The sequence below is a fragment of the Polistes dominula genome, unplaced genomic scaffold (assembly GCF_049000335.1).
Source record: "Polistes dominula isolate Pdom_NZ unplaced genomic scaffold, Pdom_raw_medaka contig_22, whole genome shotgun sequence".
NCBI lineage: Eukaryota > Metazoa > Arthropoda > Insecta > Hymenoptera > Vespidae > Polistes > Polistes dominula.
Window position 1 is genome coordinate 813882 of NW_028300966.1, and position 15849 is coordinate 829730.

The following is a 15849-nucleotide window of genomic DNA, read 5'->3' on the forward strand; positions in this document are numbered from 1 at the left end:
GAAATAAATATTCTTTAGAATTAGGATGATTTGAAAATAGATGCAATGTAAAAGTTATTATTTAATAAAATTGATTTTACTATAATTATATTTTATGTTATGTAATTTATCTCAAATTTGTTTGAAATCTTTAATATATTTTTTATATATATTAATTTATATTATTTTATTATATTTTATAATATTAAATATATATATATAATTAATATAATATTATTTAAAATTTTTTTTCTGTAATTATTTGATAATTGTAAAAAATTCGCGCCTGTAGATATGCAACCCTCCAGACACAGTTTGAAAATGTTGCTTGCGAGCGCCACCTGTTGGGACGGTATTTTTTTTCACTCCAAACTGTTCATACACCTATGTATCACGGGTTGCCTATCTTTCGGGCAAAGAAAATATTCCGTTCCAACAGGTGTTGCTCACAAGTAACATTTTCAAGTTGTGTCTGACGGGTTGCATTCTTACAGGCGCACATTTTTTTTTTAGTAATTATTAAACGAATAATTATGAAGAAATAATTACAAATAATGTTATATAAATAAATTATCTTAACTCCTGATATTATAAATTGTACTTTTTATCTCGTTACCAAATATCGATAATGTAGTTCACTGTAATATTCATTGTTAATAATACAAGGTTTTTTTGAATTATTTTACAGAAATGACGCGAAGAGACAATAAGTTTTCTTGAATTAAAATATGATCAATTCAATTGACGTATATATTATAGATCATTTCTAATTATATCACGTTTTTGTATTATTCATTTTTATTATATGGAAAGGTAAGAAAAAATGATTTAATTACAAAAGACTTTTTTTTACTCATATCGATTGACCTAGATTTATATTTGAAATTTGCATATAATTAAAAATCTACCTATTACCATTTAATTAATCTACCTGCACGTGATTATTATTACACGTACATATACATATATATATATATATTCCATTAATCGATTAATTCATTTCTTACAAGTTTTGTTTATCTCAAAACAGAAATACATACATACATTTGTTCTTATATCTTATATTTTATTTGAAATGGAATTTACAATATGGTGGATGTTTCATTGAATATTTTCTTTATTGTAATACTTGTACAATAGTCAAATAATATTGTTCTCATTCAAAATTTTCACTTTTTAACAAGCGAAACGATGATAAAACATTGTGTAAATTTGATATCAAATGTTGTTCTCCATTCTCCTCTCGTTCTTTATTAATTTAATCCTGATTTAATTATAATTACGTTAATAGAGGATTAAGAAAAAAAAACAAAGAATTGGGAGATTTGTTTGTGCGTATATAAAAAGAATGATGCTTCCATTTTTTTTTTTTGGGGGGGGGGGTTTGTTTAATGGTGTATGGCACGGTTCTCGCGTTAAAAAGAACTGTATTACCATAATTCGAAAGAAATCTAATTAAAGAAAGAAAAACAAACAAACATGGTGTTTTCATATTGGGATCTCTGGCAGGGAGGGGGGGGGGGTGTGGTGTGGCGTAGCAATTCGACCTATTTACTCTAATTTTGAATTTAGCCACCAGATAGTAGTGTATTCAAGTGCTAGAAATCCCAATAAATAAATCTATTTAGATATTAATTCACATTTATGATCTGACACACACACATACGAATAATATAATAATTATTAATAAAAACTTGTTGACGTCAAATAATGAAAAAAAAAACAAAAACAAAAATAGGAAAAAAAATAAGAATTAATTACAGATGCGAATGACAATTAATAAAATGTATAAATATAATTAATTATATATGCTATTATTTTAGTTATTAAATATTTTTTTTTTTTTTTCAAGAGAGGAAGGACCACCCACTACACAATTAAAGAAAAAAAAAAACTCTTAGGAATTATACAGAGTTTGAAGAAAAAAAAAAAAAAAAACGTTTACATTCGATCTGTATAAATGATTCATTAATTATCCGTTTTGAAAATAAAAATATAACCAATAAGTACACTTAATGTATATATATATATATATAACTCTTTCTCTCTCTCTCTCTCTCTCCCTCCATTTTTCACATCAATAAAAATGTCGACATTAAAAAAATCAAACGATAAATTTGTTTTTTTTTTTTTTTTTATCTAAGCTCGGAAAGTGAGCTAAAAACAGATTTTAAAATTGAGCAATGAAAATTGCTTAATTTCTATAATTACGTATTACAACGCTTTAATATATCATTGAACTACATAAAAAGCGTATCGTGTAATTAAAATGAATTCATTTTGTAATCAACAATTCATATATTTATACACTTAAACATTACGAAAATGCAATTCCTAGTTCCCCCCTCTCTCTTTCTCTCTCTCTCTGTCTTTAAAAAATAATTTTGCAAACTAGAGGGTGTGTTCTCAACCAAAGAGGATTATTTCATGATCTTCCTTTAACCTAATATTTTAAACAATAACCCCATGTTGAGCCAACAATTGTTTTCTTTGCAACAAACTCGGCGATTCGATTTCAACGTTTTCATTTCTATTGGTAGAATCGAATGATTTGGACGTTTTCAGGTTAGTCATTGCTTTTGAACAACTGTTCGTAGCAATTTCCAATGATTTGGAACTTCTTAAGGAAGCATTGGCTAACTTTTTGATAGTTTCTGATATCGGACACTTAATGAAGTCTGATTTCTCACGTTCTCTCTCTTTAATAATCCTTTGATTATCATCTATCGTATGATTCGAAGGATCATCATCAGAGTTAATATCAATTTGCTTTCTGTCATCAAGTTTCATCTCGATCGTTGTATTTTCATCATTTCGTTCGTTTATATCGTTCGATTTGCTATCTACAATAACATCAAGTTCTTTATTGGTATTATTACTATTACTACTACTACTACTACTATTATTATTATTATTATTGTTTTGTCCTAGGAGTGATTTAGGGGGTGCTTCAACGTAACCACTTTCATCGCTGTCAACTTCCTCATCCAAAGAATCCAACGTCAGAAATGAAGTATCCTCATTTGATGACAATTGACGATTTAACCTACAACTCGGATATTTTTCCAATACTCGCCTCTCCTTATCTTGGGTAGTTTCAATTCTACGATGAATCTCACCCCTAGGCCTGTAATCCACCACTTCGTCGAAATCCTCGACGTCCTCGAATTCAAAACGATTCGTAGGGGTGTTTACAGTTTCTTCTTCTTCTTCTTCTTCCTCCTCTTCTTCTTCCATGGATTCATCTTCCTCATTTCTTAAGGAAAACCTTTTTCGATTGGGTGTTACGTTACAACGATGAAAACGTGGACTACCGGTACACGTCATGAAATTAGGTGAACCTTCAGAATTTCTTCTAGGCCCAACACCTCTCACGTTTTCATCCTCGTATTGGATCCTAGCATTTGCTTGATGATGTTCTATCTCACCTGGGTAATAATATTACATATTAATTTTATATTAAATAAAAAAGAAAACAATTGTATGTATCTTGTTAAATGTTTCAGAATTATGCTCACCAGCAATCTGATGATCCTCAGGCCCAATCGTTCTTTCTTCACTAGTTGCTGTACTAGCTGTTTCACAACCACTAGATATACTTCCATTTTCATCAGAAGATTCTCGATTGAGTGAATCCAACAGACGTGCCAATCTCCAATCATCCTGATCCTGCCAACTTCTAGCAACAGTTTCCAATGTTCTCAAGTCTTCAAGTAATCGTTGTTGTTCGATCTCTTCGGCAACAGCATCTTCCTCGATAGCTGAGAGCTTAGGTGCACTTTTAGACCTTTCTAATGGTGGTCGATAATTTTGACCACCTGTACTCAACAAAAGTTTTCTCCTAGGTAACGAAGGATTCTCGTAGAGAGCATTTGCCAAGGACAATCTGTAAAAATACAAATAAATATATATTTCTTTTATTATATTATACATTAATATTTAATATATAATAATCAATCAGAGTCTGACATACACGTCTTTAAGTCAACGAAGTACCTTATACCGCCATCTGTTAGAATCTTGTCGAACTAACAGAGATAATCATGACTCTTTGTTAATAAATAAATAATATTGCGAATGATAAATTGAAATATAAACTATCCTATCTTTCAAGTTGGATGAAACTGCATACAGTGTGCAAAATTTGATTAAAAACGGTTCAGTAGTTTAGGAGTCCATTGCGGACAAACAATGTAACACGTAATTTATATACATATTAAGATAAGATATAGATAATTATAATTAATATAATAAATATAAATGTATTATACAATATTGTATTTTGTATATACTATTGTTTCAAACTAATACAACCTGTTTACTTATAATAATACAATTCAATTATATCCCCCCAATGAAAATACTCAAAGAACTAATGGAATGATAAAAACAAATAATACTTGTTTAAGTTGTTCTTAAGAAGAAAACGTCGTGGAATCTATGACCCGAATGCACATTAACGATTACTTCGACCCGAATCGTGACTGGATCCTCCTGCTTCTGGCTATCCACGACAGAAACGTGACCTGAATTCTACCTTTCCACTGAAGGTCAAGACATTGCGATACTTTAAACGAAAAACACGACTAGAATTTTCTTCATTATTCTTGATCTTTAAATGTTCAGATAAATAAGAACAATCTCATCTTTTTAGTTGTTACAATTATTAAAAAAAAAATTCATTTTTATAAACCACCTACACCCTCTTACAGTACATACACTTACTTAAAAGTATTTTTATTAATATTAAATGCAAATATTTTTTAATTAACTCATGGTTTCATACTATTAAAAGATTTATGTAAAAATACAACGTAGGTAATTTATATAAATTATATATAAATATGATATGTAAAAGTTATTTTTTAAAATAGTAAATATAATACTTCAAAAAAAAAATGTTATTTTCTTCTTAACTATATATTATATTTACTATTATATATATAGTTTATTTTATTATATTTTACAATATTATATATTTACTATTATATATAATTTATTTTATTATATTTTACCATATTATATTTATTACATTATATTTACTATTATATAATAGTATTATATATAATATAGTAATAGTAATAGTATTATATGGTATAGTATAGTAAGTATTATATATTATATATAATATTTACTATTATATAGAATTTATATTATTATATTATTATATATATTTACTATTATATATAGTTTATTTTATATTATATTTACTATATATATATAACATAAAAAAAAATCATTTTTAAAAATAGCAAATATAATATTACAAATAAAAGCGTATTTTTTCTTAAACTTATTGAACTGTAAATAAAATAAAATAAAATAAAATGAAAAAAACAATGTTTACCTAGCATTTTGCCTGGACACCTTATCTCTGCGAAATTCCAATAGGGCTTGTTGTAACCTAGCATTCAAGGTCGAAGCTAATCTCCTAGCAGTAGATTCTTTGCTGCATAATGCAGCATGGCACCTTAATTCCGGCCTAAACCTACGACCCTCGTGTCTATAAACCCAAACGAAAAGTCTTGGATGGGATACTGGTGCTGTACAATAAGTCACCCTATGTGCCCAATATTCCGTTAAACCATGATCCTTGGTTGTTGCTGTCAAACCACCATTAGTTACGGTCAATCTCATGGAAACGTCTGGTCTACTGCTTGTCACGTAATTTCGCCATAAAGTTGACACTGGTTTTTCTACACATCCTTCACCTACAAAAATACAATACAAAATGTTTTATTTAATTCTTTGTACAATATTGCAATGCATCTGTTATGGTGTCACATAGAATTAATTTGAGTGTCGAATATGTTTGTTGAAACGTCATACGAGTTTCAGTAACGATAATCCTTTCAGGGTTTACTTTGATATATCGTATCCGTATAAATACTCTTGGTAATACATACACACACACAATATATATATATATATATATATATATATATATACATATATACAATTGAATATACAATGAAAGCTCACAAACAGTACTTGCATTCCATGGTATATACGCGATTGGAATACTATCAAGCAACTTACTATAATATGTAGTACACTAAAACTTGTGGTTATGTGTGTGTATATATATATATGTATATGTATATCTTCTGTTTGTATTGGAAATGAAGAAGAAGACTGGATAGTAGAGTGAAAAGGTTTATCCTGACCTTCGATATAGTTCGATTCGCCGTTCGACTCTTACCAATTTAGAAATACAGGAAATGCTAGTACAGTTACTTAGACTGCGAGAAATGAGGGTACCAGTTAAAAACATATCTCACAGTAAAAGAGACAAATAAATCAAGAAAATATTTGTCTAATTTAATTGCCTTTTTTATTTGTTGAATTTGTCGTAAAAGATTTGTTTATACGACAAATGTTAAAAAATAATAAATGAATTAAATGAAATTGATCATCAGTGCACTTTGCACTTTGTACTCGAGGTGGGGCCTCGTCGTTACAGAGACAATGAAAATATAAATTAAAAATAAGAACAGATTTAATTTAATCTACAACACTTGAATTTAATTAATTGCAATTTGGTTTTTCAATTATTCTAAGATTTTTCTATACGACAAATGTTAAATAATAATAAATGAATTAAATTAAATTGATCCTCAGTGCACTTTGCACTTTGCACATTGCACTCGAGGAGGTGCTTCGTTACAGAAACAATGAAAATATAAAAATAAAAAATTAAAACAGATTTAATTTAATCTACAACACTTGGATGATTTAACTTAACATGGATTTAAATGAATAATTGATAACTAAATTCTAATTTGTGTGTGTGTGTGTGTGTGGATTAAACATGAAAATAATATTTTCCATTTAATATCACGTCGAATCGTAATGTTTTGTCTTTTAAAAATAGAAAAAGATCTTTATCGTAAGATAGTTCGATCGATCGTTCGATTAGTTTAGTAAGATCTATAGATCGTCACGATCGTTATACGTGCTTTTGTTCATTTTCAAGATTAACCATTAGCGAATGATTGCTATGATGACGTCAGAGTTATTGCTATGACTCGTTCAACTTTATCGTCACACGTTCGTTGCAAAAGAGAATCTTGAAAAAAAAATAAGAAAAAAAGATTTATGCTATTTCATCTTTACACAACGCTTTTTTTTTTTATATAAAAGGAAGAGAAATAAAATGACATAGAAAATGAACAAAAAAAATACTAAACATTGATTTTCACTTTTCACACAGACAATTCGTTTTGTTGATGATGAATAAAAAGTTCAATGAACAGATTGATTATGACAGATAATTTTGTTTTATATAAATGTATACACGTGTGTTGGTGGTGGTGATGGTGGTGGTGCTGCTGATGGGTTATCTTTATCTTTACATCCAATTTTTTTTCTCTCTTATCTATTATGATAATAATATTACAATCATGTGTGTTATGATTTTAAAAGTCATTTCTACGTTTATATATATAATATTGTTATTTATATACTAATTTATTTGCGAAAATATTATTTAATTAAAATGTATAATATAAATATAATATAATGGGAAAATTATAATAATAGAAAATTTGAAATTTGATAATTAATACAAATTTTGTAATAAAAAAAAACAAATTGCTATGTTTTTAAATTAAAACAAAAAAAATATATATATATAGTTTATTTTATTATATTTATTATATATTTTATTTATACTATTATATGTAATTTATTTTATTATATTTACTGTATTATATTTACTATATTTTTGTATATTTTATATTTTATATATTTTATTTATATTATTATATATAATTTATTTTAAATATATTTACTATATTATATTTACCATCATATATAATTAATTGTGTATAATTAATTATATATATAAATATATTTAGTTTCACTAACCAATTAACTAAAATCTCACCCTACATGAAAATATATTTGTAATTTATTAAAAATAATTCAAAAAAAAAAGAAATACATCAGCAAAATTAAATATTAAATTTGTCTAACACCTGTTAGTTATTCTACGCACCCATGTGTAAAATACAATTTCTATAAAATGGTTGACTGTCAGAAAAAAAAAAAAAAAAGAATAATATAAAATGGTATGAAATATCTATTTAGAAAAGAGAGAAAGCTTTAGATGAAATGTATCGGTGTCACATAATGATCGGTAGAACGATTCGTTGTTGCATGTTTGATTATTATTAACGTGCTAACGGAAAAGCGGAAGTAGTAATGAAACGATGCGGAAGAGGAAGTGAATAAATACTAAACGAAGAGGACCCAACAACAAGGTTCGTTCACTAGCCCGTAACTTTCTGTTAGGTATTATCCAATTAAATACTATACCGAACGATCCTCTCTCATCTCATCTCATTTCATCTCAACACATCTCATCTCATCTCATTTCATTTTATCTCATTTTATTTCATTCGATTTTTTCTTCTTCCTTTATCTTCAACAACATCTTTGATCAAGAAATACTCGCCAATCTTTGATACAATCAACATAATTCAAAATGGAATTATAATTTCAATTATATATATATATATATATTATTTTTATTACAAAAGTTTGGTAGTGGTAGTGATGGTGGTGATGGTGTTTTAACCCACGTACGTAGACACACCGTTCAAAAAATAAGCATTAAAATGACCCTGACGATAAATTTATATTTAGAATTCACAATAAGAGTGACTACTCTCTCATGAATAAGATATTAAACGTACACTATGACAAGATATCTTGTAAATCTTCATTTAAAATAACACACAATTGTCAATAACTTGTTGATTATCATTTTTGTTCATACCGATTAGTGTACGTTCATTTATATAGTTTCTTTGTTTACTTCAAAATACACATTTTTCACATTTTTTTTTTTTAATTTAATAAAATTACTTTTAAAACGAATTCAAATTCATTGAAGGTGTAAACACTCTATACTGATTAGTATTGGAATCTCTAGCACTTGAATACGCTATCTGGTGGCTAAATTCACAATTAGAGTAGATAGGTCGAATTGCTACTATACCACGATGGAATCTCTAGCACTTGAATACGCTATCTGATGGCTTAATTCAAAATTAGAGTAGATAGGTCGAATTGTTACTATGCCACGATGGGATCTATAGCACTTGAATACGCTATCTGGTGGCTTAATTCAAAATTAGAGTAGATAGGTCGAATTGTTACTATGCCACGATGGAATCTCTAGCACTTGAATACGCTATCTGATGGCTAAATTCAAAATTAAAGTAGATAGGTCGAATTGTTACTATGCCACGATGGAATCTCTAGCACTTGAATACGCTATCTGGTGACTAAATTCAAAATTAGAGTAGATAGGTCGAATTGTTACTATGCCACGTGGGATCTATAGCACTTGAATACGCTATCTGGTGGCTAAATTCAAAATTAGAGTAGATAGGTCGAATTGCTACAACGCCACGTGGGATCTATAGCACTTGAATACGCTATCTGATGGCTAAATTCAAAATTAAAGTAGATAGGTCGAATTGCTACTATGCCACGCCCCCTCCCTCTGCCAGAGATCCCAATACGTTCATTTATAATATCTTTGTTTACTTCAAATACTAATTTTGTGAAAATCTTGTTATTTTGTTTTCTAGTCTATATTTGAATAAAATTGCTAACTTCCTTTTGTTATTTCTTACATAATTATTGTTAAATTATCCAACCACTACTATATATATATATATGTGTGTGTGTGTGTGTTAGTGTGTGTATAAGATCTAGGAATGAAATTCCATAGAAATGAGTAATTTGACGTTATGTCACGTTACGTTTAACTCGCATTAATTACTTTACACATATCTCAGTTTACAAGTATTTTAACGTGTATCTTCTTCATCTGATTATAAAATTGAATGATTTATCTTGAAAAATATTCTTATATGAATTATATAAACAAAAACCAAAAAAAAAAAAAAAAAACCATCAAAAAAACATCATCCAAATTGTTAGACAAGATTTAAAACGAAGTAAAGAAATTTGATTATCTTTAAAACTTCATGGTTACGTCAGGGTTTTGTCAAGAGTTTGTCAAGGTTTTGTCAGGGTTTCTGTATAAAACTCATTTAGAATCTTGTTCTTCCTTTTCTTCATATATTTTACAAGTAAATGATTGGTTGTTTAAAAAATAAATGAAAAACTTGATGGTTGTTCGAAAGAAATGAGAATTTCATTCTTAAATCTTTAAAACTTCAGAGTTGTGTCAGGGTTTTGTCAAGGTTTTGTCAGGGTTTCTGTATAAAACTCATTTAGAATTTTGTTCTTCTTTTTTCTTCATAAATTTTACAAGTAAATGATTAATTGTTTAAAAAAATAAATGAAAAACTTGTTGCTTATTAGAAAGAAATGAGAATTGGTCGGTGTCAATGACCGACAACATAGAAACTCTATACGTAAAGGTAGACACACACACACACACACACACACATACACAAATATATATTTACAGGAGAGAATAGTTAATACCCCTACTTTCTCTAACATACCATAGGTTTAGTCGATCTTAATCATCACGAGGTTGGTAATTATTACGGTACGTTTATTAGCAAATTTATATCCTCACACTCCTATCATATTAATATTTTACTTTTTTTTTTTTTATTATATTAAATAACAATTGAAAATCTTGGTAAAAATTTATCAATCCTTGTTCTGAATAAAAGGTGGATGATTTTTTAAAAAAAATTCTTTTTCATTTGGAATCACCCCCCAAAAAAAAAAGAAGAAAGGGAATCGTAGGTTTGTTCAAATGATTTTTGTCAAAAAACGTTAGATATAAATTGTTTGATAATCTTAAGAGAAGGGAATGATATCCTTCGTAGGTAGGGAAAGGGTGTTGTGGGTTTGGTAAAAGGATAATAAATCTTTGACGAGAAGGTTCTGTTGCCGGATTTTTCATTCGGTACACGTCCTTCGACGAATTTGCAACAACAGTTTCCAGTTTTGTTCCGAACTTGTACCAGCTGACCTTCGTGTCTCGCTTTCTAGAAGATCATCGAACGTTTTCCTTTTGATCATTTTCTTTTTATCTTTTTTTTTTTTTTTTTACTATTTTTATTGTTGTTACACTCACGATTATTATTAGGTGGATTTTACAATTCGTCATTAAAGTAAAAGTTAATTATAAGATTGATTTATCTATACAACGAAATTTAGGAAAACTTTTTGATTCATTTATATAATATTGTATTATGTTAGAAATGAAATGAATATTTTTCTAATTATAAATAGAAAATAGAAAAAAAAGAAATAATACAGGTGTATATACCTTTAATTAATTTTTATACATTTTTAACAAAAGTATATAAAATAAAATTAAATTAAATAAAATTAAATAAAATAAAATTAAATAACATAAATAAAATTAAATTAAATTAAATTAAATAAAATAAAATTAAATAAAATTAAATAAAATTATATAAAATAAAATTAAATAAAATAAGATAAAATAAAATTAAAATAAAACAAAATAAAATAAAATTAAAATAAAATTAAATAAAATAAAACAAAATAAAATAATATAAAATAAAATAAAATTAAATTAAATAAAATAAAATTAAATAAAATTAAATAAAATAAAACTAAATAAAATTAAATTAAATAAAATAATATAAAATAAAATAAAATAAAATTAAATAAAACAAAATTAAATTAAATTAAATTAAATTAAAATTAATAAAATTAAATTAAATAAAATAAAATAATAATATATAAAATAAAATAAAATAAAAAACATTAGACTCTAAATTTGTCAAGTTGACCTTTTTCAAATTGACACAAAAAATAATACAGGTGTATATACCTTCAATTAATTTTAATACATTCTTAACAAAATAAAATAAAATAAAATAAAATAAAATAAAAAAAAACATTAGACTCGAAATTTGTCAAATTGACCTTCTTACAAATTGACGAATGGGTTTCCCCTTGGGTGAATTTTATTTTTATCATTGATTAAATCAATATTTATTTATAAAAAATAAAAAACCATGATATAAAGAAGGATAACTACTACTGTTAACTACATGTAAGTCAAAAATTTTTCCATTACGTTTTAATTTCGTACAAAATATACGAACATATTATACATACGAGAAAAATAAATTCATTACACCGAGAAGTGGACAGAAAAATACAAAAAAAAGTAGAAGAAAAAAAAAGAAAAAGAAAAAGAAGAAGAATAAAAAAAAAAAAATGTTTCTTCTTACGAGTAAGGAAATGATTAATTACTGTTAAGATGGTGACCTTACACGATTGCACATTTATTCTCAACCTGAAGCTTGTTCCGATGATCAATTTTACACACACGTTCTACTTAGTTTTTCTCTTCGTATGTTTCAAATAAAACGAAAGAAAAAGAGAACCCTCTTCCTCCCCAATTACTTCGGTTTTATGATTAACAACTTTAATTATTGTTTATCACGAATAAAACTAAGAATAAAACAAAAAAAACAAAAAACAAGTAGATTGTAACGTCATTATAAAGGAATAATAACAAGAACTTAGATATTTAATATTAAAATGTGCTAATTTCTTTCAAGATTAACCAGTTCCGTATAATCTATTCATAACAACTAATATGTAACTCATTTTTATACGATTATTCTTTTTACTTTGTTTTTTTTCTTCTATTATTAAATAATAATTTGTAATAAAAATAACACGGGCATATTTTCTTTAAAATTTTGGTAGTTATTGTAATAAATTTATATTTAAATTGAATCAATTTAATTATACGTATATAATAAAATTAAATAAATTTATTAATAAATATATATTAAAATATATATGTAATAAAATTGAATTACCTTATAACAAAAATATACAATAACATTAAATTACTTTAATAAAAATATATAATAAAATAGAAATAACTTTATAATAGAAATATAATAAAATTAAATTACCCTAAATAAAATTCAAATTGGAAAAGAAAAAATACAAAAAAAAAAAAAATTATAAAAAAAAACACTCGAGTATAAAAAATTAGAAAAAAAGGAAAATCCTTTTGTTAATTAATAAATAAGTATAAATAATATTTAAATAAAATGAAATGAATTAATAAATAAAATAAAATAAAATCAAAAAATATAAAAATTAAATACACAAAAAAAACTCCACACAAAATCAAATTAGAAAGAGAAGAAGAAGAACCCTTTTTTTCCTACCCTACCAGATAATTAAGATAAATATCAAAATGTTAAAAAAAAAAATAAAAATGATAAAAATGAGAGTTTTGAACTCACCCTTGGCCCAACCAGTAAGGACATTCCCAAGATAGGCGACCTTATAACAAGGATCATAGTCGGTTATCGAGGCATTGCCTCTGTGTCTCTTCCACAATCTTCCAAGTCCTCTTTTCAAGGATCTTAGAGTTCTCTGACCAAATTCTTTGCCAACTGCAGTTCCATGCCCTGAATCGGTATTGTCCTTCTCCTCGTCTACGGGATCGGCAACAACGTCGCCCAACGTCTTCATCCTGTCTCCAACAAACAACTTCAATCCTTTCTCCTTTGGCCTTCAAGTAAAAAAAAACAAAACCCCTTTTCTTTTTTTGTTTTGTTTTTTTTTTGTTTTGACGAGTAGGGCCCACTACAAATTATTATTCCCTTTATTTTTTATTGTTGTATGTTTATCGTTTGTTTGTTTGTTCACTTTTAGAATGTTACCACCAATTTGATCAATCACTTTCACAATTCACCACCACTTTTGTTGTTGTTGTTGTTGTTGTTTATTTATTTTATTGTTCTTTAAATTCGTCACTATTTATTATTAATCTTGAGATTGAATTTTAATATAAATATGCCTAATTATATTTGTTTCGTTAATACGACAGGCATATTTTTCAATCCTTTTGATTTATGTCGGTTTGTTTATTTGTCACATTTACCAGACTACATTATACTATTTTTTTTTACTATTACTTTATCTTTAAATTGTTTATTATATTAATAATAATATTTAGGTTCTTTTCGTTGTTTTTTTCTAATATTGAATTTTTTCGTTAAATATTATTTTTCTATTAATCGATGAATCCTTCTTCTTCTTCTTTGCCACGTAACCAACACGTGTGAATTCTGTAACCAAAAAACAAAAATAATAATTATTATTATTGTATTAATTGTATTAATGTATTTTATTATTATTGAAGTGAAAATTTCTGTAGAATGAGGGTGATTTGAAAAAATGTAACACGGAGCGGTTAGGCGGCGGCTATGTAACGGAGCGGTGGAAACCAATGAAACGTTTGCGATACTAAATAAGAAGAGAATACAATTATCCTACAACAGATTTTTTTTGTATTCGTCTCATTCTCTCGAAACGATCATTGTTAATGATTACGTTAATGAAAATATAATATATAGAATATATGGGTGCCCCGCCATGCGTTGCTGTGGCTCACAATCAGTCCGATACCTTTGTTAATAAACAAATAATTCGCAATAAAATAATAATTACAATTATAAATTGAGATTATAAACTATCCTATCTTTCAAATTAGATGAAACTGCAAACAATGTGCAAAAATTTCATTAAAATCGCTTCAGTAGTTTAAGAGTTCATTGCAGACAAACAACGTGACACGAAATTTGTATATATTAACATATCCTATCTTTCAAATTGGATGAAACTGCACATAATATGCAAAATTTTATTAAAATCGCTTCAGTAGTTTAGGAATCCATTGCGGACAAACAATGTGACACGTAATTTATATATATATTAAGAAGATAAGATGATCAATGTGTTTTTTATTCTCAACATGTAAAAAAAAAATGGATGATAAAATCATAAATCTAAATTAAATAACATCGTGTGCAATATTAACATTTAAACTGAAATAAAAATTTGAATAAATACTCCACACCCCTCCCCCTTTACCTCTTACCCCAAATTTATAATCATTTCTCTCGTTCTTTTTATTTTTTGAAACGTACACCCACACTTTTGCAAAAAATACAAAAAAAAAATATAGAAAAAAAAAAGTTTCTTCTTTCATCGATCAGCAACTAAAGAAGCACGAATTTAAGCACCGAGTTTGAGTTTCAAACAAGCAAATCGTTGTACGTTCGTGACTTTAAACTGAACTAATCGTACGATCTGACTCATTCTCTCTCTCTCTCTCTCTCTCTCTCTCTCTGATTCTCTTTCTTTCTATCACAAGTTCTAGTGCTTCTTATCCTGACGGAAATTACGGTTTCCAGAGGAAGTGTAGTCTACTGAGTGTGTTTGTAATTTCCAAAACCAAAGTGACCAAAGAGTTTGAAATTCGACGAATATATTAAAAGAAAACACACGTGATGATTTCAGATAATAAATTTTACAAAGAATTATTATTATTATTCTTATCATTAAAGATTACAAGTTTGTCTTTTTTTTTTTATAAGAAATTAAGATATGCACGAATTGTACAGATTTGTCATGATTTGTGTGTCGTTAGATGTTGCAATCGAATTGATTTGATTTGATTTGATTTGAATTTTTGATTATATTGTTTGATTTAAGTAAATAAACTAAAGGATTTTGTGATAAAAATCTAATAAATCTTTCAAAGTATTGAATGATGAGAATATGTGATAACAGTTTGGTTGATGATTACTTACAAAATTTCAAATTAATACATCATTATTTTCATTAGTGAATTATTCAAAAAAAAAAAAAATATGAAATTCCATTTATTGCAGATATTATTATTCGTATCAAGAATATTTATTACACGTTTTGCGTAATATATAAACGATAAAACAAAATAAAAAAATGATCATAGTTAAAGTGTTAATCAATATTTTATTCACGATTGCGATATATCACATTGGATTTCACAATTGGACAACTGAACGGAAAAAACAAATAGTCTCCGCTATT

The 15849-nt window shown here is 26.7% G+C and overlaps 1 protein-coding gene across 2 annotated transcripts in view; it reads right to left on the reverse strand.

Moving 5' to 3' along the window:
• Window positions 1-1078: 1078 nt before the first annotated feature.
• Window positions 1079-15849, reverse strand: part of LOC107072705 (uncharacterized) — a 45792-nt gene continuing 31021 nt past the window's right edge. For both annotated transcript variants that reach the window (XM_089172948.1, XM_089172947.1), the window contains exons 2-5: window positions 13230-14060; window positions 5327-5690; window positions 3498-3865; window positions 1079-3407 (exon numbers count right to left, since the gene is read on the reverse strand). In XM_089172948.1, coding sequence (XP_089029074.1) covers window positions 2431-3407; window positions 3498-3865; window positions 5327-5690; window positions 13230-13461 — 1941 coding nt within the window. In that variant the 5' untranslated portion in view covers window positions 13462-14060 and the 3' untranslated portion in view covers window positions 1079-2430. The remainder of the gene's footprint in view (window positions 3408-3497; window positions 3866-5326; window positions 5691-13229; window positions 14061-15849) is intronic.